Source organism: Protomyctophum bolini (genome assembly GCF_963924005.1).
Source record: "Protomyctophum bolini genome assembly, chromosome: 11".
Lineage (NCBI taxonomy): Eukaryota > Metazoa > Chordata > Actinopteri > Myctophiformes > Myctophidae > Protomyctophum > Protomyctophum bolini.
Genome location: NC_137872.1, coordinates 30,878,479 through 30,903,155, shown reverse-complemented (window position 1 = coordinate 30,903,155; position 24,677 = coordinate 30,878,479). Strand labels below are relative to the sequence as shown.

General features: G+C 39.7%; 1 protein-coding gene across 2 annotated transcripts; it reads right to left on the bottom strand.

Moving 5' to 3' along the window:
* Window positions 1-312: 312 nt before the first annotated feature.
* Window positions 313-21,946, bottom strand: LOC308323997 (E3 ubiquitin-protein ligase MGRN1-like). 2 transcript variants are annotated; one of them, XM_080775891.1, is made up of 17 exons: window positions 21,605-21,946; window positions 19,624-19,742; window positions 19,437-19,525; window positions 18,749-18,895; window positions 16,969-17,086; window positions 16,728-16,794; window positions 16,506-16,549; window positions 16,356-16,403; window positions 16,148-16,216; window positions 15,512-15,671; window positions 14,971-15,080; window positions 14,155-14,369; window positions 13,298-13,409; window positions 12,752-12,797; window positions 12,422-12,526; window positions 5,116-5,161; window positions 313-3,679 (listed from the first exon to the last, which is right to left on the bottom strand). In XM_080775891.1, the coding sequence occupies exons 1-16, from the start codon at window positions 21,690-21,692 to the stop codon at window positions 5,121-5,123; spliced, it is 1,578 nt and encodes a 525-aa protein (XP_080632017.1). In that variant the 5' UTR covers window positions 21,693-21,946; the 3' UTR covers window positions 313-3,679; window positions 5,116-5,120. The 2 variants fall into 2 exon arrangements, with proteins under 2 accessions (XP_080632017.1, XP_080632016.1); XM_080775890.1 differs by lacking the exon at window positions 5,116-5,161.
* Between the last annotated feature and the right edge of the window lie 2,731 nt (window positions 21,947-24,677).

Sequence of the window (24,677 nt, the reverse complement as noted above, 5' to 3'; positions counted from 1 at the left end):
TCATTTGCGCAATTTCCCCAATTTCCATTTGCCCATCGTTTTTTTTTTTTTATTGCGGAGGAATTGCGGAGTGTTGCGGAAAAATTTATAATGAACATGAGTTAGACTTTAATATATTAGCGCCCCTCACTTCACACGGGTGTGAATTTTCATTAAGCTGTTTTAGAAGACATTTGTAGAATGTGCCACAGGTCTTAATGGGATAAACATATTTAAGGGTAGCTGGCTGGCCAAAAATGAATGCATTCTCTGGAAACACTTTTCGGGTATATGTGTAACAAAAACAAAAGGATCACACGACACACACGCAAGTGATAGTCAAAGTATTGATCCTTTATTTTTGCATTATCGTTATACACATGCTGCACACAGGGACAGATGGGTATCGTTTTAAAGAGAGCCACAAAATGGCCACCTACTGTGGCATCATCCTGGATACCAGGTCAATAGTGGTCAGAACAGGAAGGAGGAAGGCACGGTGTCAAGTTGAAATGGCGCGAGCATGTTATCTCCTTCGGGTTTGAGTAAATGGTCACGTCCCCCCTCGCGAGTCTCGCAAGTTTCCCTACTTGCGGGACGAGGATTTACTATTCTGTCCATATCAGGTTGCAACTTGAACAGGGCTGAGTTGGCTAAGCGACACGTTTTGACAAGTTTTGCACAGCAACTGCTTTGCTCGGTGGTGTCTCTCGTGGCTCAAGTTCGCTTGAGACTCTGCGGTCAAAAACTGTACTTTATCCTCTACTACAAGGAGGAGGGGGCATTGAGCATTTACTCAAACGCGAAGGAGATTCCATGCTCGCTGAAATGGCACAAATAAGGGGAAACACAAAGTAACAACAGTGAAAGCAGTAGAAATCCACATGCAAAAAGCTAGCCCAACTGATTATAATGCAATGTAACGTGTTCTTCCCATCTAAACATAGAACAATATACACTTTAACCTAAATTCTTCTGAGATTAGATTAATTAACAATACGTGGGCTTAAAATGGTAACATTGAAATTTAATATTGCTCATTAACAAGATATTTTACAGTAGCGAAAGTTGTAAAACAAAAACAATAAAGTCGGGGTGAAAGAAAAGACAATCTGCGTCAAAACAAAACCAGTGTCTACAGGCTGAAGAATGCTGTATATTCTAGCTTCAATGAGAACACAAACGCCCAAAGCAACAAGCGGTCGTACAGTAGCAGTTCAAAAGGCACATAGATCTATATATGCACGGTGCTTCATCTATAGGGCCAGGGAAGGAGGCACACAGACTGCGAAAAGGTTTGATCCTATACTCTGCAAACACATTACAGAAGCAGATGCTGGCATTGCAACATAAAAAGACAGCAAACGGAGACCTGCCGCCACGTTTATGCCAAGCACACTTCTTTTGTCATATTGTTGTCACCGTCGGTCGGAACAGAAACCTTGCATCTCCATAGAAGACTTTTTTTTTCTCCATTGGACATCCTTTAACCACTTCAACCTCATATGGTTGAGCGGAGTCCCTCAGGGCTCAATACTAGTGGATTTTCTCTTCTGTTTTCTGTTATTGTGGGGAAGCTTTCACTGAAAATAGTGTCTAAGTGGCTAAGCTCTATTTAACACTACGCTGTTGCAACAGTGTCGTGCAAAGTAGTGAAAATAGCAGATATACAAGCTCATAACGAGTGTTATCAAGACAAGCTTGTAGATCTATAACTACAAAATGTTCAATTTTCAGGAAATGAAGAAAACCTTATCAAAGTTGGTACTGTGACTTTATATATTGCCAATTACTTTCATGAGGGGGAGAGGTGGTGGAGTTTGATGGTCCAATGGACTTTTTTTTGTTCAAAGCGCTTTTTAATACTTCTCGTTTCACGTAAAGGGTGTTCAATAGCATTCATTTATGAAAATCAAAAAAAATTAAAAACCTCAAAAATGGAGTTAGGTGGTTTCCTCTCGACAACGATGCTATGCTTGTTGCAGGCTCAGGCTATCGTTAGTTCAGCTGCTGGAATGGTAAACTGTAGCGTTAATGTATGACCAGAATCTCAAGACGTCTGTGCATATACTGTAGCTGAACCTAATTACATTACTTTAATACCAGTTATTTTTCCTCTATGTTAATATGCCAAGTGTACAATTTAGCAACTACAGAGAAATCTTGTATACAGTTAGGATACACAGATATAAAAAACAAAAAGGCTGACATGTTGAGGTTTAAGACTGTAGCCATATTAAACTAACATATCATACATTGCTATAGTATAGGGAATGGATTATTATAATAGATTTCATGAGTATGAAATATGTTCCAAACGGACTCAAAAAATAATTAGCATATTCTAAAAGTCCTGCTCATTTTCCTAATCAAGAAAACTATAAAACAGTATTAGGGTTTTCCCCTCATAAGTGAACACACCATTTCAACACAATACTAATTCAATTAAATGTATAGTGTCGAGCAATAGAGTTGATCTAAAATAAGTGTGCTTAAGCACCACCGTGTTTAGGTAGTGGCATATTTCTGGATTCTTACCACATAAATAGATCACAAGTCCAGCCAAGACACACAACTGAACAAGCAGGAATTACAATTTATTTTTTCCCCCCTCCATACGTTAGTCTCAAATCTGTGACATGTCCAGCCACACTTACCCGGAGATCACATTTCTTTAATGTGTCAAGAGATGTTGATGGAAAAAGAAAATAATAATAATACATCATGGGTTCCCAATGGCAGATTTCCAAATATGAATCTGCATTGTGCTTACTTAAATGAAGAAAATAAGCTCTGCAGCACGGCTACAGCAACGGCTTATTATATTCACACACGATCACCTACACAAATCATATGTCGTACGACGTCGGAGCCACTTCTGAATTGTTACAATAAAAAAAGGTTAAGATTTTAAATGAAATGTATTCTTACATCGTTAACCACCTTATTTCTCCTGCACAAATCGAATAATCCTACGAGGAAACTGGAAATCTGTCAAGGGAAACCACTGCCTGCCAACTCATGTCTGGGTTTAGGAACTGCAGAGTCAAGTGCTCCATGGCGCCGAATGCACAAAAGCATGTGACCGGCTTTGGTTTTAGAGGAAACCAAATGGGCCACGGGGAGTCTGTATTGACTCATCTGTAGAACATTAGTTCTCAAAGTGGGGTCCAGGGACCTTTAGAGGGAGTTCCAGAGGGTCCCTTGCTAAATTAGAGATAGTTAGGAACCAAATGGACCCTTATGGGTCTGTAACTCAGAGAGTTGGACGCTAACAGGTCCATTTGGTTCCATTTGTACACTCTCAGTTACATTAAGAGTGATTGTACAATATAAAGTGGGGTCCCAGAGTTGAAAATGCCATTAAATCAGGGTCCGTAGCCTAATGCATGTGAAACTGGGGGTCCATGAAATTAATGTTTCAGAATCACTGCTAAGAGCCCTAAAAATCCTCTCTTATCGGGGGCCCCTGGCATATCTTTTCAAATGGGGGTCCGCGCACTCCGCGGCCTAATAAATGTCGACTTGGGGGTCCTTGACATGGAGAAGTTTGAGAGCCACTGCTGTAGAGAACGAGAGGAGAGGAGTCAAGGGTTGAGGTGCTCATCCTCCATATGCAGGCTACTGGTGGGACACAGCAGAGGCTGGCTGGAGCAGTTTGTGCTTTGACTCTTCAGGCTTTCTGTCGACTCGGACGACCCTGTGGGGAGAAAAAAGGGCATTTATTTGCCACCGTCGGACAGAAAACCTCTTCTCTCCACACATTGACTATGTGTTTATTCATAAATTAATGAATAATCCCATTATGCATGCGTATTTTGAGTATTGTTTTTGCCAACAATGTCACCTGTGACCCTGTGATGACCCAGAAGAGCCTATATCTTCCGGAGATATAATATATTATTATATTACAATATTTTGGACCAAACAAATAATTACAAAGAAGAAAAACAACAAAAAAAGTGTTGTAACCTGCCGTTTTTTTCTACTTTCTAATTCTTTGTTTGGCCCAAAACATTGCGTTTATGGTCATGATTTGTCACGACAAGAGTTGGCTTTGTCTGCGGCGTAAACGTCTTTAAATAAATACTTTCTGAAAAGTCTATGAGGAAAATGAACGGGGATTTATTTTCTGGGTCTCTCGAGGGGGCGGGACTGCGACGCGCTATACCCTCCCCGGACAAAAGGTACGTTACTGTTAGCAGTACTATCCGCACTAAGCTGACGTTCAAATTATATCGAATTTGTATCACGGAATAACCTCTTGTTGGTAAAGGCTTGCGTTCGCGCAGCCTCCCTGCTCAGCATATGGGATTTGTTTGACTGTGAACGGTAGCGCTTATTATTATTTATAAGCAAGTAATGCGACTATATTATTTGACGAAGGTTAAGTATCATGTTCTATAATAATCAACCAGATGCCTTATCCACAAAAGGAAGAGAGAAAATAAATTGCCAACGTGCTTAAGTTGTAGATCTGCTATCTTTTCACACGGGTTCTGTAATGTTTCACCTACAATGACATGCCCAGAACAGGTATGCCAGGGTGAAATAAGGAGGATTGTATTTCCTGGTAGGATCAGAACAGAGTCCAGTGAAAGCAGTGGAGCACATTGGGAGAGGCAGGACAGACACGAAACCTACTAAGGCTGCAACTATCGATCGGTAAGGATTATTCTATCGATTGCTTTTTCTGATTAATCGATTAATAAAATAAAATACAAACAGCAGTATATTGATAATGGAAAACTTTTACTTTTCAGGATTCTAGTAAAAAAACAAACAGCAAAAGCAGCAGATGGAAACACGTCGATTAGTGCCAGGTTTCCAGCGTACAGATTTGCTGCGTTGGTGTGACGCTGTAGTATGATCAAGTAGGGCGTTCATTTTACGGAAAAACAAAAAGCTAGAATATGTAGATAGGACCGATATACGATATCTATGAATCGATTAACCACTTGTCTTATACTCGGTCGTGCAATAATAGTTCACAAGCTCACAACGCGTTGCATCACGACACGTTGTGAGCTTGTAGACCAGCCATTTCAACTATGTTTTATGCTTTTCTACTACTTACAATTGATTAAATACATTAGTTGAATGAACCGTTGCACCCTAAAGCCTAACGGTACATACCACGGTTATTCCTCCATACCAATAGAGCAGGCATCAGGACCTAGAGCTGCCCAGAGACAGGCCAGGCGTACGGAGGACAGGAGAGGACAGGACAGAGGAGCAGTGTCCCAGAGACAGGCCAGACGTGCAGAGGACAGAGGAGCAGTGTCCCAGAGACAGGCCAGGCATACGGAGGACAGGACAGAGGAGCAGTGTCCCAGAGACAGGCCAGGCGTGCGGAGGACAGGAGAGGACAGAGGACCAGTGTCCGAGAGACAGGCCAGGCGTGCGGAGGACAGGAGAGGACAGAGGACCAGTGTCCCAGAGACAGGCCAGGCGTACGGAGGACAGGACAGAGGAGCAGTGTCCCAGAGACAGGCCAGGCGTGCGGAGGACAGGAGAGGACAGAGGACCAGTGTCCCAGAGACAGGCCAGGCGTGCGGAGGACAGAGGACCAGTGTCCCAGAGACAGGCCAGGCGTACGGAGGACAGGAGAGGACAGGACAGAGGAGCAGTGTCCAAGAGACAGGCCAGGCGTGCGGAGGACAGGAGGACAGGACAGAGGAGGAGCAGTGTTAGGGAGAAGAGAGGAGAGACAAGACAAGAGCACACCAGTTAAGACGATGCAAAGCACAGAGAGAACGTCAGCCTCAGAGAGAACCAGCAAGGAGCCATGATGAACGGTAGAAGAGAAGAGGTATGCTGGGAATTCAAAAGGTCGAGAGATGTGTTCCAAAACAGGACGCTTTTCGTCACAACGACTTGGCGTTTTCGGGCTAGAGTTTCTCCAGTAAATGCTGCCTGCATCTTGTGGATAATTACCTGTATATATAGATAACCCATCGTTTTTGTCATTTCGTCATTTTTTTCAAATCTTCAAAAATGATGAAAAACTGCGCGCTATAGTATGCCGTACGATATGGGCTATAGCCCACGGTCCAAAATGATGAGAAACGAGGCCAACTTTTTTTTTCAAAATTTCAAAAAACATGGGCTATAACCCATCGTTTTTGTCATTTTTTCATTTTTGTCAAATCATCAAAAATGATGAAAAACGGCGCGCTATAGTATGCCGTACGATATAGGCTATAGCCCATGGTCCAAAATGATGAGAAATGAGGATAACTTTTTTTTTCAAAATTTCAAAAAACATGGGCTATAACCCATCGTTTTTGTCATTTCGTCATTTTTTTCAAATCTTCAAAAATGATGAAAAACTGCGCGCTATAGTATGCCGTACGATATGGGCTATAGCCCACGGTCCAAAATGATGAGAAACGAGGCTAACTTTTTTTTTCAAAATTTAAAAAAACATGGGCTATAACCCATCGTTTTTGTCATTTCGTCATTTTTTTCAAATCTTCAAAAATGATGAAAAACTGCGCGCTATAGTATGCCGTACGATATGGGCTATAGCCCACGGTCCAAAATGATGAGAAACGAGGCTAACTTTTTTTTTCAAAATTTCAAAAAACATGGGCTATAACCCATCGTTTTTGTCATTTCGTCATTTTTTTCAAATCCTCAAAAATGATGAAAAACTGCGCGCTATAGTATGCCGTACGATATGGGCTATAGCCCACGGTCCAAAATGATGAGAAACGAGGCTAACTTTTTTTTTCAAAATTTAAAAAAACATGGGCTATAACCCATCGTTTTTGTCATTTCGTCATTTTTTTCAAATCTTCAAAAATGATGAAAAACTGCGCGCTATAGTATGCCGTACGATATGGGCTATAGCCCACGGTCCAAAATGATGAGAAACGAGGCCAACTTTTTTTTTCAAAATTTCAAAAAACATGGGCTATAACCCATCGTTTTTGTCATTTTTTCATTTTTGTCAAATCATCAAAAATGATGAAAAACGGCGCGCTATAGTATGCCGTACGATATAGGCTATAGCCCATGGTCCAAAATGATGAGAAATGAGGATAACTTTTTTTTTCAAAATTTCAAAAAACATGGGCTATAACCCATCGTTTTTGTCATTTCGTCATTTTTTTCAAATCTTCAAAAATGATGAAAAACTGCGCGCTATAGTATGCCGTACGATATGGGCTATAGCCCACGGTCCAAAATGATGAGAAACGAGGCTAACTTTTTTTTTCAAAATTTAAAAAAACATGGGCTATAACCCATCGTTTTTGTCATTTCGTCATTTTTTTCAAATCTTCAAAAATGATGAAAAACTGCGCGCTATAGTATGCCGTACGATATGGGCTATAGCCCACGGTCCAAAATGATGAGAAACGAGGCTAACTTTTTTTTTCAAAATTTCAAAAAACATGGGCTATAACCCATCGTTTTTGTCATTTCGTCATTTTTTTCAAATCCTCAAAAATGATGAAAAACTGCGCGCTATAGTATGCCGTACGATATGGGCTATAGCCCACGGTCCAAAATGATGAGAAACGAGGCTAACTTTTTTTTTCAAAATTTAAAAAAACATGGGCTATAACCCATCGTTTTTGTCATTTCGTCATTTTTTTCAAATCTTCAAAAATGATGAAAAACTGCGCGCTATAGTATGCCGTACGATATGGGCTATAGCCCACGGTCCAAAATGATGAGAAACGAGGCTAACTTTTTTTTTCAAAATTTCAAAAAACATGGGATATAACCCATCGTTTTTGTCATTTCGTAATTTTTTTCAAATCCTCAAAAATGATGAAAAACTGCGCGCTATAGTATGCCGTACGATATGGGCTATAGCCCACGGTCCAAAATGATGAGAAACGAGGCTAACTTTTTTTTTCAAAATTTCAAAAAACATGGGCTATAACCCATCGTTTTTGTCATTTCGTCATTTTTTTCAAATCTTCAAAAATGATGAAAAACTGCGCGCTATAGTATGCCGTACGATATGGGCTATAGCCCACGGTCCAAAATGATGAGAAACGAGGCTAACTTTTTTTTCCAAATTTTCAAAAAACATGGGCTATAACCCATCGTTTTTGTCATTTCGTCATTTTTTTCAAATCCTCAAAAATGATGAAAAACTGCGCGCTATAGTATGCCGTACGATATGGGCTATAGCCCACGGTCCAAAATGATGAGAAACGAGGCTAACTTTTTTTTTCAAAATTTCAAAAAACATGGGCTATAACCCATCGTTTTTGTCATTTCGTCATTTTTTTCAAATCTTCAAAAATGATGAAAAACTGCGCGCTATAGTATGCCGTACGATATGGGCTATAGCCCACGGTCCAAAATGATGAGAAACGAGGCTAACTTTTTTTTTCAAAATTTCAAAAAACATGGGCTATAACCCATCGTTTTTGTCATTTCGTCATTTTTTTCAAATCCTCAAAAATGATGAAAAACTGCGCGCTATAGTATGCCGTACGATATGGGCTATAGCCCACGGTCCAAAATGATGAGAAACGAGGCTAACTTTTTTTTTCAAAATTTCAAAAAACATGGGCTATAACCCATCGTTTTTGTCATTTCGTCATTTTTTTCAAATCTTCAAAAATGATGAAAAACTGCGCGCTATAGTATGCCGTACGATATGGGCTATAGCCCACGGTCCAAAATGATGAGAAACGAGGCTAACTTTTTTTTCCAAAATTTCAAAAAACATGGGCTATAACCCATCGTTTTTGTCATTTCGTCATTTTTTTCAAATCCTCAAAAATGATGAAAAACTGCGCGCTATAGTATGCCGTACGATATGGGCTATAGCCCACGGTCCAAAATGATGAGAAACGAGGCTAACTTTTTTTTTCAAAATTTCAAAAAACATGGGCTATAACCCATCGTTTTTGTCATTTCGTCATTTTTTTCAAATCTTCAAAAATGATGAAAAACTGCGCGCTATAGTATGCCGTACGATATGGGCTATAGCCCACGGTCCAAAATGATGAGAAACGAGGCTAACTTTTTTTTTCAAAATTTCAAAAAACATGGGCTATAACCCATCGTTTTTGTCATTTCGTCATTTTTTTCAAATCCTCAAAAATGATGAAAAACTGCGCGCTATAGTATGCCGTACGATATGGGCTATAGCCCACGGTCCAAAATGATGAGAAACGAGGCTAACTTTTTTTTTCAAAATTTCAAAAAACATGGGCTATAACCCATCGTTTTTGTCATTTCGTCATTTTTTTCAAATCTTCAAAAATGATGAAAAACTGCGCGCTATAGTATGCCGTACGATATGGGCTATAGCCCACGGTCCAAAATGATGAGAAACGAGGCTAACTTTTTTTTCCAAATTTTCAAAAAACATGGGCTATAACCCATCGTTTTTGTCATTTCGTCATTTTTTTCAAATCCTCAAAAATGATGAAAAACTGCGCGCTATAGTATGCCGTACGATATGGGCTATAGCCCACGGTCCAAAATGATGAGAAACGAGGCTAACTTTTTTTTTCAAAATTTCAAAAAACATGGGCTATAACCCATCGTTTTTGTCATTTCGTCATTTTTTTCAAATCTTCAAAAATGATGAAAAACTGCGCGCTATAGTATGCCGTACGATATGGGCTATAGCCCACGGTCCAAAATGATGAGAAACGAGGCTAACTTTTTTTTTCAAAATTTCAAAAAACATGGGCTATAACCCATCGTTTTTGTCATTTCGTCATTTTTTTCAAATCCTCAAAAATGATGAAAAACTGCGCGCTATAGTATGCCGTACGATATGGGCTATAGCCCACGGTCCAAAATGATGAGAAACGAGGCTAACTTTTTTTTTCAAAATTTCAAAAAACATGGGCTATAACCCATCGTTTTTGTCATTTCGTCATTTTTTTCAAATCTTCAAAAATGATGAAAAACTGCGCGCTATAGTATGCCGTACGATATGGGCTATAGCCCACGGTCCAAAATGATGAGAAACGAGGCTAACTTTTTTTTCCAAAATTTCAAAAAACATGGGCTATAACCCATCGTTTTTGTCATTTCGTCATTTTTTTCAAATCCTCAAAAATGATGAAAAACTGCGCGCTATAGTATGCCGTACGATATGGGCTATAGCCCACGGTCCAAAATGATGAGAAACGAGGCTAACTTTTTTTTTCAAAATTTCAAAAAACATGGGCTATAACCCATCGTTTTTGTCATTTCGTCATTTTTTTCAAATCTTCAAAAATGATGAAAAACTGCGCGCTATAGTATGCCGTACGATATGGGCTATAGCCCACGGTCCAAAATGATGAGAAACGAGGCTAACTTTTTTTTTCAAAATTTCAAAAAACATGGGCTATAACCCATCGTTTTTGTCATTTCGTCATTTTTTTCAAATCCTCAAAAATGATGAAAAACTGCGCGCTATAGTATGCCGTACGATATGGGCTATAGCCCACGGTCCAAAATGATGAGAAACGAGGCTAACTTTTTTTTTCAAAATTTCAAAAAACATGGGCTATAACCCATCGTTTTTGTCATTTTGTCATTTTTTTCAAATCCTCAAAAATGATGAAAAACTGTGCGCTATAGTATGCCGTACGATATGGGCTATAGCCCACGGTCCAAAATGATGAGAAACGAGGCTAACTTTTTTTTTCAAAATTTCAAAAAACATGGGCTATAACCCATCGTTTTTGGCATTTTTTCATTTTTGTCAAATCATCAAAAATGATGAAAAACGGCGCGCTATAGTATGCCGTACGATATAGGCTATAGCCCATGGTCCAAAATGATGAGAAACGAGGATAACTTTTTTTTTCAAAATTTCAAAAAACATGGGCTATAACCCATCGTTTTTGTCATTTCGTCATTTTTTTCAAATCTTCAAAAATGATGAAAAACTGCGCGCTATAGTATGCCGTACGATATGGGCTATAGCCCACGGTCCAAAATGATGAGAAACGAGGCTAACTTTTTTTTCAAAATTTCAAAAAACATGGGCTATAACCCATCGTTTTTGTCATTTTTTCATTTTTGTCAAATCATCAAAAATGATGAAAAACGGCGCGCTATAGTATGCCGTACGATATAGGCTATAGCCCATGGTCCAAAATGATGAGAAACGAGGATAACTTTTTTTTTCAAAATTTCAAAAAACATGGGCTATAACCCATCGTTTTTGTCATTTCGTCATTTTTTTCAAATCTTCAAAAATGATGAAAAACTGCGCACTATAGTATGCCGTACGATATGGGCTATAGCCCACGGTCCAAAATGATGAGAAACGAGGCTAACTTTTTTTTTCAAAATTTCAAAAAACATGGGCTATAACCCATCGTTTTTGTCATTTCGTCATTTTTAAAAAATCTTCAAAAATGATGAAAAACTGCGCTCTATAGTATGCCGTACGATATGGGCTATAGCCCACGGTCCAAAATGATGAGAAACGAGGCTAACTTTTTTTTTCAAAATTTCAAAAAACATGGGCTATAAGTTATATACACTATACTTTAGAACAAAAAGTAAATCTTAAGAAAAACAAAACGCTGTGGCTTTATAGGCCTTTAAATCTCCAGTGTTCCATTTGTACACTCAGAGTTCAATTAACATTACGGACTTCTGGATTTTGTTCTGCGGCAGAAATAACTGATCTACAAGCTCACAACGCATCGCTTTTTTCTTTGAGGTCCTCTTTATTCTTGCTTCAGTACCAGCACAGGGGTACAGCATAGATGAAAGCTAAATCAAATCTCACGACTGTTCACGAAATGTTTGTATGACCAAGTCCTAATGTGCGAATTGTGAAAGCACACACTAGCACCGTCTGTGTAGTGATTCTAGCTTATTGTACTGTATTTATGTATATGAACCAGTACCATTTTGTATGTTTTTGTGTTTTTAGTTTCACCCTTTTGAAGCCATAAAACCTGTTGACTACAAACAACGCCTCCAGTGTCGTGGATGAAGAAAGGTGTTTATCTGACTGTTGTATCATACTATCCAGTGTACAGTGAGAACAGTACAGTACCATTATGATGTTTAAGTAATATTGCTCCTGCTGTTCTACATACAGTAATGCCAACCGAATGCAGACGAGACTATTAAGATCTTATGGAAGACGCTTCTGAACATATTGTGATTGAGCTCTACAAGCACATCGAGAGCATTGTGAGTAATGTAGATCAGCTATTTTCGCTTCCCAACATGCTTCCATAGAAGACAGGCTGGCTTCTATGGAATCCAAATGACTGAAATCAGTCATGGCGACTTTAACCCATTTTGGGCCGGAACCCCTTTTACGTTATGCTTTAGCTATTTAAAAAAATTAGAAAAATCGAACGACTGACATAGAAACATGGCTTTTTCAGAAAGCTGTCAGGATGTAGAAGACATTTTTAGAATCTGATCTCAGGTCAGAATGGGTTAATCCATGAGTCTTTATTACCAGCACAGGGGTGCTGCTCATCTCTCTCACCTGGCAAAGACAGATCTCCCGCTGGGTCGCTCTGTGTTTTGGTCAGGCTGCTGTGCTCACTGCTACAGTCCTGGAGGATCTCCCCTCCTGAATGGAGCCTGTCCTCTGCAACGCCCAGGACAAGACGGTGAAAGAAAAGAGAGAGTGTCGTTAAATTGGAAACGGGGACTCACATTCGAATCGACTGTCGGTTCAACTTTCAGCATTAATACTTACACCCAACACATGGATGTGCAGACTACAATGAATGAACACCAAATGACTTTTAGGTTCAGCAAAAATAATTGCGATTATTCTATCGATCCTAATGATGATGAAGAGAGAACTCACCATCATCTGGAGACAGGGATTCTGCTACATCCTCAGCTGCAGTGGCCTAGACAGAGAGAGAGAGAGAGGAGGGGGGAGAGAGAGAGAGAGAGAGAGAGGGTGTAATTTTTGGCCTGCAGAGTACACCTTCAATATATCACTGATGACATTTTTTTTAGAGGCGCTAGCCCCTCCTATATACAGGTTTAATGTTTGTTTTAAAAACGCCATTGACAATGAAGGGAAGAATTACGTCATCTTGTCCATAACACAAATATTAAATGCCATTAACAATAAAGAGAATTTAATGTTTGTTTTGTCACCATTTGTTTTACATCACCATTACATCACCTAATCATAGCAACATGAGTTAGATTTAAATATATTAGCGCCCCTCACTTCACACGGGTTGAATTTTAAAGTATTATTATAATTTCCACACAACTCTAATGTATATTAATGACATAGTTCAACGTTGCAAATGAGTGGTAGACGTGAATGGGTTAAAAGCCGCTGGCGTTCAGATGAGGCAGATGAAAGGTCAGACGGCGTAGTTGGCAGGTTTACCTCCGTGGGGGCGGGGCTGCTGGACAGCAGTGTGTGTGGCTGGGCATCAGACATCTCAGACAGCTTCTCCTCATCCTCTTCTTGGATAGGAGAGGATGGAGACCTCAGGGTGCTTGGGGAGAGAACAAAAACAATACGTAGAAAAGCAATTTATTAGAACACATCGGCCAAACACCCACACGGTCGCTCGAACGGAGCGATTCGCTTCGCTGCAGGTTTTGACCTGCAGGGAAGAGAACCGACTGCAATGCCAACAAGACAGATTGCCATGGATGGAGCTGAATGTGTGGATCTGTGGTGCTGTGTCGGATGCTGAAGATGGTGATAAATTGAAAAAGGCAGCAGCCTTAGGACTGAATTTAACGAGAATCCTCTGACCGGCCCAATAAAGCTAAAAATCTTTAAAGAGGAAATGCAAACCGTTACCAAGGACATTCTCTCCGCTTCACTCAACTAGGGCTTACATGCTCGCTTGAAACTCTTAGCTACAGTATTGAAAGTTAACAGTACATGAAGCTACACCATGCAATATAAAAAAATAACACCCGTGTGAACTGAGTGGTGCAATTAACGGCACATAGGTGAACCAACACATAGGTAGTCACATAGGTGAACACGGACATTGCTGTTCCTTGGAGTGGTTGCACCACTCAAAAATACTTTAACATTTAAAATCATGCAAACACATCCCTGTCCTTGTACCACAAAGCGCTTCAGTGGGCTGGGCACAACCAGTGTCACAACCTCTCGCTGCCAGCTGGGCCATCAACATACCGGTAATGTGAAAACTCTTTAAAAACGGTAGACAAAACAGTGGAGAGCATTGCATTGTTGAGACGACATTATCGATTAATTACCTGTCGGGTGACTTGCTGACTTTGCCTTTCTGCAGGCCTCCGTCGCTTAAATGCTCCGGCGAGCCCAGCTGTCTGCTTTCTCCTCCCAGGCCTCCGGAGAAGTTGATCTCATCATAGAGAGGTGCAGACGGGACGGCAGGGGACACCGACCGCAGGCCGTTCAGTGCCTCCAAAAGCGAGATGGGTTCAAAGCCAGGAGGAACTGAATCCGAGCTCTGCAGAAAGATACACAAAGGCTATTGCTGGCATTCTGAACCCGATAAAAGACAAACTAAACAAAAGGGATGCATATTCAAAAGCTCCCTTTGAATAAGGTCCACATTGCATACTTCACATATAAATGAGGACTTTTAAGGCCTGATTTATACTTGGTTGCACATCGAAAATATCAGATCCACAAGCTTGTAGATCTTGTAGATCTATTTTCCAAGTATCGTGTGACATCATCATACCCAGTGGTTCCTTTAGTCAACTCCTGAGCGCCGGCATCTTGTTTAAGAGAGCGGCTGCCCCTGAGCGATTCAAGTTAAAATCAGCTCAGCTATTCAGAGAGGTAAATGTTCGCACGTCAATGTCACGTTTCTGAACAATCGGAGTAGAGGAGGCAAGAGAAAGTTCGTTTCCAACATTCTTTTGTTAATGTTTTGTTATGGCTTTCCTGTAGCTCCAGTTGCCACTCGCTCCGTTCAGACTCTCATGGGCTTAGGAGGCAGCCAATCGTGACTAGGTCGCTAGTAAGGTCGCTAGGAGGCAGCCAATCATGACTAGGTCGTGTTTAGAGTCGTCTAAATGTAGGCCAGGCTGCTTCAAACGTACCGAGTGCTCATCGTGGTCCATGGTCTGTGCCAGCACGGGGCTGAAGGACACCGGGGACAGTGCTCCAGGCTTCTTCCTCACCGCTCGGATCTGCAGCAAAGCTCGGAACGCTGGAGAGAGGACGACCAAGGACGACACGTTATGCACAACAGGACTGCACATTTCACTATGTTTTTGTTACTTTTTCTTTCAGAGAACATCACTCCAAAATGTAATCCATAATGAATTCTATTGAAAACCAGTGGTGGAAGAAATACTCAGATTTTCTTTTTACAAGTACAATGTAAAGATTCTTCGTAAAAGTAAAAGGCCTGTAAAGTTCTAGGCATTTGCATCATAATATGCTTGCATTACCAAAGCGAAAGTACACAAATTTGTCAATATATATTATTATTATATTATATTTAATAATGTTCATGTTTTCACTAATCATCATTATAACAGATCCATGATGCAATAATCTAAGATTTGTGGAAAGCACGTCAGTATTGCACTTTAAGTGCAGCAGTACTCGACCGCTGTTGAAAACACGTGGTCTTACGCAGTCTGCAAATGGGACAGTTGTTGGCCTGGTAACGCAGTGTGTCTGCGCAGGAGTTGCAGAGACACAGGTGTCTGCAGGGAAGGATGAGTGTGTCTCGCAAGTCAGAGAGACACACGACACACTCGTTGCTGTTGTCACTGTTCTCGTCGTCTGTTTGCTGAAAGGACACGTTCAATCAATCAAAGTTAGTGACGCACGCACACGCTGCCAGAATGGGACATTAACCCATTAAGACCTATTTTACAGATATAAATTCTAACAGTTTTTTTGTTTTTGTTTTCTGATAAACATATGTTTCTATATCAGTGGTGCTCAAACCTTTTCATGTCAAGGACCCCCAAACTGGTATGTATTTGGCGGCCAATCCCCCCAACCCCATCTCAAACTATTTTGTTCCAGGGACCCCCAAAAGATTAACAAAAATGTTCACAATCTTTTTTTTTTTTAAGAAAAGAAAAAAAGGCAGATTTAAAAGCTCATACGGAGGCATTAAGTGACGCCCAATGAGCTTGTATATCTGCTATTTTGAATACCCAACCCAAGCTAAAATGTAAAATGACACAGATGTTTTTCCGGTTTTAAAAATAACTCGGCATTATCATTCATACATAAGATAATATTTCCACTGAAAACCTTGGTTTCTTGGTTGTTTTTGTTCTCAATCCCATAGATCTCCTGCAGCAGGTAGCTCACTCGATCCACCTGTTTGAATAGAAAACATGAATAAGTCAGTGTGGAAATACTTTTAGCCCATTGCGATAGAGAAGAAACTCACATAATTTGCAAAATGGTGAAAACACCGTTGTACAAGATATTGGAATAAGAATGATAATAAACATACAATCTGCTTCTGCTTCAGAGGCTTCACGGAAAAGCTGCCATCAACATGCTGGAAGTAAAAACAAAGATTTGTTCATATCGTAGAAAACTTGAACTTATACTTTCTACTTTAATGAGGTGTAATTATTTCAGACTAAAGAGCTGTACTTACTCTTTCAAAGGCTGCCAACAGAACATGGGCATGTCCTAGGCAATCTGGAAAGGACACAGTATAATGGTTTGTTTTTATACGAAGCACCCTACAACACCACCATGCATGCATGCATACATTTTCATGTGCCCATATATATACTGTATATATATATATTTCCAAAAAACACAGCTAGAGGATATATATATATCATCACATTGTTCATCAGGTATGTCAACATACCGTCTCCTTCATCAACCACAGCTTGGATTACCATGGGGAAAACGCCTCGGTCTAGATCAAAGTTCAGCTATAAAAAGGAAAAAACGCTGTTTTAACATTGACCTGGTTAGTCATAAATAGAAAGAAATCTCCAGAATGAATAATGTTCATGTTGGCATATGGCCAACGTTGGGTGCTAAATGTGGGTGCAGGAAGAATAACACCACAGATGATGACATGAATGTTGAACGAAGATACTTACGTCCTCCTCTTTCCACTCGGTGAAGTCGATTTTGAACGAGGGCATGGAGAACTGTTGGCTCACGCCTCGTTTATAGTGTACAGTCTCAGAGACCAGTCCTGGAACCTTGGGGTTGTACCTATGCAGAACACATCATGGTCAAATAACACGACAAATGGTCACGGCCAACTAAGTTACACTTACACTATAAATGCGTGTTTCTATTCCATCACCAAACTTAAGTGGCAACAAGGAGAAGGGCTGGAGAGGGACCGGATAGTGGATATGACATTCTACACTAGGAGGTGAATACAATACAATACAATATGTATCATCTGCACTTGGACCATTCATTAGTGGGGAAAAAATGGACACAGACTGGTCTCATTATATGAAGTAATTTATAATGAGGCTCTTTTCACGGGTCACACTTTATGATCCGAGGTCTGAGCATTAGACCGGGACGACATTGAGCACAACACAGAGATATGTTAAATAGATTCCCTGTGCCTAATACAATTACAGCTGAACCCATATATGAGAACTACACTGTCTGGATTACTAACTCCTGTTTTTACTGGTGATATAGAGAGGTACATATCCATACATTGACTGGTGATATACCTTACATTTCTTATATTAGAATGTACATATCTTAGCTCAGTCAGACCCAATGTGAAATTTGCGAAATTTGTAGTTAAATCTAACGACATAATTTATTTATTTTATCATCCATCTTGGTTTGGCTCGCTCTTTCTACTCTCAGCTGTACATATTCTGTGTTTCACTCTCACTGCTGTCGCCGACTATGACATTTGAATTTGCCCACGGGGATCAATAAAGGTTTTCATCTTATCGTGCATCTTCTCGTCAGCCTTATCAAGAGTATCCATGGTGACTGCTGGTTGCTAAGGACCCGCCACATCCAATCTAGGCTCTGCACTGTAGATCTCAGTACTCACAAAAACAGTGCAATATCTTTGGCTCAGACTCCCTTGAAATCAACCCTTTTGGTCCATGACATCTAGATGCCAGATAGATTTTAATAAAAGACCTATACACTGGATTCAAATGTGGCGTGTGATTAACCACTTAAGCACAAAAAGAATAATCTAAATTATTTATATATATTATATATATATTTATATATTATATTATTACTATATTCCGATAGTAATCGTTGCTATAGTGTTTTTTCAGTAACAGGAAACCCCTTTCACCGAACGAGACCTGTATTTAACACTTATTTTAACAAAGTGATTACTTCCACAACTAAAGCAATTCAACAACTAGATCTAAAATAATGTCAACATAATTTTACAAATACATCTAATTAACCCATCCTGCGCAGGAACCACTTTTGGTGTTTTAAGCATTATGTTATACTTTAGCTATTGAAAAATAGCAGATCTACAAGCTCATAGCACGGCACCGAGTGCCACGCTATGAGCTTGTAGATCTACTATTTTTGAAAAATCGTGAAAATGTGGCCCAAACCATTGAATATATTTTCTTTCAGAGCGAACGTTTTTAAATCTAATCTTTGCTTCTGGAAGGTCCCTGGAACAACATATTTTCAGATGGGGGTCGGCAGCCAATTACATTAGCCAATTACATAATTAGTTGGGGGTCCCTTGACATGTAAATGTTTGAGAACCAATGACATAGAAACATCTGTTTTTCAGAAAACTGTCAGGATTTAGAAGACATTTGTAGAATCGTCCTCAGGTCTAAAAGGGTTAACTATAAGCATGCATGCAATTGAGTAATCCGAATAAGGTTTTAGGAATCAGATTCTTACACAGCCATCCCATTGTGGAACTCCTCAAAGGCTTGGCAGCACAGGGTGATGGCTACCCGTGCATCTGCATCGAAGGTGAACTCCACGCCATATAAAACCTTTGGCTTCCCACCCTCCTCTGTTGTTGCATCAGAGTCATCTTTGTACCTAGAAACCCAAGATTTGAATCTTTTATAGAATTATTTGTTTTCTTACCAACAGCCTCTAAATTTGTAATGGCTGTGAGTGACTAGGGATGGGACGATAATCGTTTATCGTGATGAATAAACCACTCACAATAATCATGTCGTGGATAACTGGACATTTAAATGTATTGTGAAATTGTCCTCCATCATACACTAGGATGAATTAGATTTGATGGAGCTGCAAATTCAGTACCATTTAATTACATCTATACTTAATGAAACAGACATGTAAAGGATTCAACAAAAATAACAGATCTACAAGCTCACAAGTTGTTATGCTACAACGCAATGTGAGCTTGTAGATCGGCTATTTTTGGCAAACATTCCCCCCAGCAGTTTCAAGCGATTAACAGCAGTGGCATTTTAAGTTTTAAGCGCATTTGTTTGATTATAGCATTAATCTCGTTAATCGAAATCATTTTCGCCACAAACATCGTGACATCGCTTGCATATGGTCCCATCCCTAGCTGTGACATTCGCATCATGTCGACATCCTACTTTACCTGACTAAGCGTAGAGAATCCTTTCTAATGTTAACCAGACTCCTAAGAGTTTTCACAGGCTCGTGGGGGGCAGGAGTCACATATGGAAACTAAGAAACCACATAGAAATCAACATTAATTATTAGTTAGGAAGTCAATGAAAATAATCTGACAAAATAGTCCATTCTAAAGCAACCAAAATGTTCACCTGCACAGGCCTATTTCCAAGAAAGTTGAGGTCCATGTTTTCTCCAAAAAGGTAACCCTCTGGATGTGGCGTGTCAAATTTCTCTCCTCCCATAAAGAAATGACTGGCAAAATAATTTCCTGGACACAGGATGAATTGAGCAATGATGAATACATGAGACATTTAAAGATGCAATCTGGCACACTGTTAAAGGACCACTTCGTCCATTTATCTTCATAATTCATTGGTCCTCTCACTAATGCTCATTTTAATATGGTGCCATTTTTGTCTACTCTGTCTGCGTCTCAGATAAGAGCTGTGGACAAATTAAATGTCTGAAATTATTAGTGTGAGGACCAATTATATGACGATAGTTTGAAAGTGGGTGAAAAGGTCGTCCTTAAGTTATGATACAGTTCATTATATTATTATTAACCATTATATAATTTCAATTATTTCAAAGCACTTTTGTATATCAACAACCCATTTCTGCATACCAAGTGCGAAAACGATTAATGCACCAACTTCTAAAAATCATTTTAACATCAATTACAACTTACTTTCATTATACTAATTAGTAATTAAGACCCCACACACCATTTTATTTTATTTTATAAAGTATAGGACCTGAAGTAAGTTATATTAATTAGTATAATGAAAGCAAGCTGGATATGTCTATTTACATAAAATGTATGTAATATCACAGCCATTCTAGACAAATCTAAACAATTGGTTTGAGTTTGCAGACGGCTGCAATTCCAAACTGGCGCCTGTAAACATTTCAAATTCCACCCCACCCCTTTTTTCCATACTGTACGTGTAGATTTATTGTGTACGTCTTTAAATCATCTGACTGATGAATTGAAAATGGAGGACCCTGATGTAAACAAGTCTTAGTGCTTATTCTGGTTTTATCCTTGTAGCAGTTTTGTATTGAACTGTAACTTCGTTTGAAATGTACCCCATTCTACAAACTGTGTCAATCAATGAATCAGACACAGGGTGGGTATCTATTCTGGTCTTACTATGCATTTAACTTAACCACTATGCGATGCATCGATGATGGATTTGGGGAAAGCCTACAGTGTATTTTCTTATACCGGTATTATTATTATCAGTTTGAGAAATTATATCTATGCAAAGAATAGTGGTTATGCTTAGATATAATGGTTTTCAACCATTTTCACATCAAGGCCCATTATTTATTTGGCATTTGAGCCACGGGCCACCATTTGATGAGATTTAGCCTCTCAGACCCAAAACTAAAGAATATTTTGGTGTCATTGGATAATATTTTGTCCACAGTTCAATGCTGTTGGCAAACGTTGATCAAAAATAACAATTCTTCTACATTATCTAATTGTGTAGACTTCTTGTAATGTAGGTGTTTAACAATAAATTTGCTCTTGAGTTGAGACTGAGAGCCAATTCGTTGTTCATTCGTAAAATAGTAACCATACACTCTCAAGAGTTAAAGATCTATAAGAGTCTATTTGGTTACCAACTCTCCATCATTTAGCTGGGGAACACCTTGTACCCCCTCGAGGACCACTGGTGGTCTGGGCGAGGTGTGTGGTGGCCACCAAATGGTAAAGAATAAAGATTAGTTTCATTGAATACTTAGTTTATTCACAGTTTACAAAAATGTCGTGGTACGATAATACAAATGAGGATAGCCCCAAAATCCCTGAGGGCTTGTTTCCATTGTGGTCCTGACCTGATGTATGCATGTATTGACATCCATTCTGAGCTTATGGATGGATGTATCCTTTTTAATCAAACTAACGACTAATACAATCTGATATTACACATGTTTACATGCACTGTCCGTCTACTAGTCTGTTTATGATGTGTTTTGCTATGATCATGGCCAGCCAACCTCCACAAAGGAACGGTATTTTTTTTCCCCCATCACTGACATCCATACAAAGGTATTTGTTGGCAGCTTCATGACAGCATAATTGTACACCGATCGAGATGGACAACTGCATGGTCACTTTACCTGATTTGGGTGGAAATCTGTAGGCCGAGTTGGCCTGGATATCAATATCCTCAACCCCAGCGATCCTCCGACTTAGAATGGACCCCATCTTTCCTCTCTCTGGCCACAGTTAGCTTAGCTTAGTTTAGCGGCTAACGACAGTAGCAACGCTGATGAGGAATACTAATTTGTCTACAGTTGACACAAACACTGGAATAATGTTCTGTCCACTGTAAACAAACTGTGAGGCTAATGAAACATTGCACGCGTTTTCTTTGGTAATTTGTTGTTAGGTTGAAACGGTGCTAACAGCCAGAAGAAGAAGATGAGCTGCTTGTTGTTGTTGTTGCTACTTGCTGCCGACCGAGGCTGCTGCTGTGGTGCTAACAGGGTTGCCAGGTTTCCATTGTGTGAGAGAAACAAGCAACCACTGCCAACCAGGTATATGAAAACAACTACAGGCCACATCATGAGCATTTTTTAAATATATATATAATTATAAACATATCTTCATCTTGTATTTTCCATGGCAAACATATTCAGATACGGATACACACACAATTACATATTAACTGGGGCAACCGGAGTTAGGAAACAAGCCCAATATTTACAAGACACTTTACAGAAGTGTATATTTGTACATCTTTAAATGTTCTGATTAATTGAAAATGGAGTACCCTGATGTAAACAAGTCTATATAGTGCTTTTTATGGTTTTTATCCTCGTAGCAGTTTTTGTATTGACTTGTGTTTTTGTTTGAAGTGTCAAACATTGTTGTTCAATCAATCAATCAATCAATCAATCACAGAAAGACATGCTCAAAGTAGCTTATAAATAAGCAGACATGGCAACGCCTGGTGCTAACGGTACTAACTAGTAACTACACATGAAGCTCATTGGCTGCCCCGAGATGTGTGTGTGTGTGTGTGTGTGTGTGTGTGTGTGTGTGTGTGTGTGTGTGTGTGTGTGTGTGTGTGTGTGTGTGTGTGTGTGTGTGTGTGTGTGTGTGTGTGTGTGTGCGTGCGTGTGTGCGTGCACTTGGTGCAGACCGTCAGAGTTAACACTCACTGTAGGGCAGGAGGAATTTTAGTTTCTTGTCAACAAGAAAGGTGTAAATACATCCAATTAAACCACATGATGAAATTGATGATTAACTTAGAGATATGATGAGCTGATATGTCACTAATTAACACATCAGCAGCACTAGAGCAGAGGATGTGGTCACTGGTCACAGAGCATGTATGTACATGCTTAAGCAAACATGAATAATCCATAGACTTGGCTGCCTGCACTCAATGTTTGTTAAAAGTGCAAGTTGGAGGGGCTACTATAGTGCCCGGCCCTCAAAGTATTTCGTTCAGTTTAGACTGAAGAGACTCCACTATCCACACTGGAGATGGAGAACAATCTTTCGTGATAAGAATTTCAACAAGTTCACAGCCATGTTAATGGATAGACATTAGACAATAGCCATTATAGAAAATGCACCTTAAATATATTGTTTTGTTTTAGACATGTATAAGTAGCCTATGAACAATGCTATTAAATAAAACAATATTATTTAAATAAGTATTATTATCTCTGCCAGGCCAGAGACCATCATAGTACGCAGGGTCCTCTGGTACGTTCGTACATATCCAAAGAAGAACCTAGTTACAGACTACAGTACATCACAAATTCTTCTCGTATGGTGGTGTTATAGCAGCCCTCTTGCACTTCATGTTTTGGCATAGAATACCCTTGAACCATAATAGGTCATACAATCAAAAATATTTTTCCTGGATGGATGCCTTGGATTATGACTGTTGTTTTAGTAAGTACGCACTGACTCCTCAATTATCAATTGACACCAGACACCAATGACGTATGGCACTAGAACGTGGTTGACGACCTAGCCTTGGTACCCAGGCTTTTATTTTTGTTCGCATTATTGAAGACCTTATGTTAGGCAAAGTAACCAGGGAGGCACTCACACTCTGACACTACATTTGATAGCTCACACGTCTCACATAAATCTCACAGGCACACATGGCATTGCCATCCCCAAATTGGGATGACACTCAATTGCGAAAAGTTGCACCATTAAGGCCAGTCCACACCAATGTAACTTGCAACTACTTGTAACCATTATCCCCAATTGCATTGTTGTGCACTGGCCTTAATGGCCTCTAATGGTACAACTTTTTCACAACTGATTGTGTTTTGTTGCAAGGAGTTTGGCCATTGGTGCAGTTTGGCCATTAGTTGTACAAACTTGACACCCGACCCCCCAGCTTCCTCATGTGTTGACAGCTGCACACACCATCACCAGCCCTGGTAGGTAGGCAACCCAGCCTGGCAGAGATATGCACTCCAAGGCCACTAATAGCAGCCAGCCATGTCAAGAGACCATAGGTGGGGGTGACCTGCGACCATCTGACTCATATTCTATTCTAGGGACATAAAGCAGAGGTGATGTGTCACTTATGGTTCACGAATCATGATATCGATGCACAAGATCATGAATGTACTATTTGGCCCTACCATTCAATGCTTTATAAACATACAGGTGTATGTATTCTGAAATCAATTTGTTGACATACATACATACATATGTAACAGAGTTTAGTGGGTTCCACTTGCTCCATCAGTAATGACATTTCTTATTGGTTAGTGGGCGGCACCCATTGAATAACACTGGCGTCCACGTTTAGAGTGGTGTCAGTCTAACATGAGACATGCCCATGGTAAGATGTGTTCCTCAGCACACTATATTTTCAACAAGAGTCTGTATGTTTACTGTGATACTGTGATGAATATTAGTTGTTCTAAACATGCAAAATGTACCAACATGAAGTGGCGATGTTTTGTACATGTTTTCAATTAATTATTTTGACATACTAAACTGTAAACTGTTTATAAAAAACATGCTCTTGGTCACGTTGCTAATTCTGTTATAGACGTGCTGAGGATTGGGTGTGTTACACAGACAGAAGCTGACCAGATACGTATTTTACCAGGTACATTGTGTTGTTATTGCCTTGAAATCTCTCGTATGTTCATTGATTATGGTGTCAGTCTAACATGAGACATGCCCATGACGTGCTGAGGATTG

Coding starts and splice junctions, on each gene's coding strand:
- LOC308323997 (XM_080775890.1), bottom strand. CDS start 21,692: ATGGGGTCCATTCTAAGTCGGAGGATCGCTGGGGTTGAGGATATTGAT. Junction 16,404..16,505: donor TGTTGGCAGCCTTTGAAAGA/GTAAGTACAGCT, acceptor TTTTACTTCCAG/CATGTTGATGGCAGCTTTTC. Junction 12,798..13,297: donor GCAGCCCCGCCCCCACGGAG/GTAAACCTGCCA, acceptor CTCTCTGTCTAG/GCCACTGCAGCTGAGGATGT.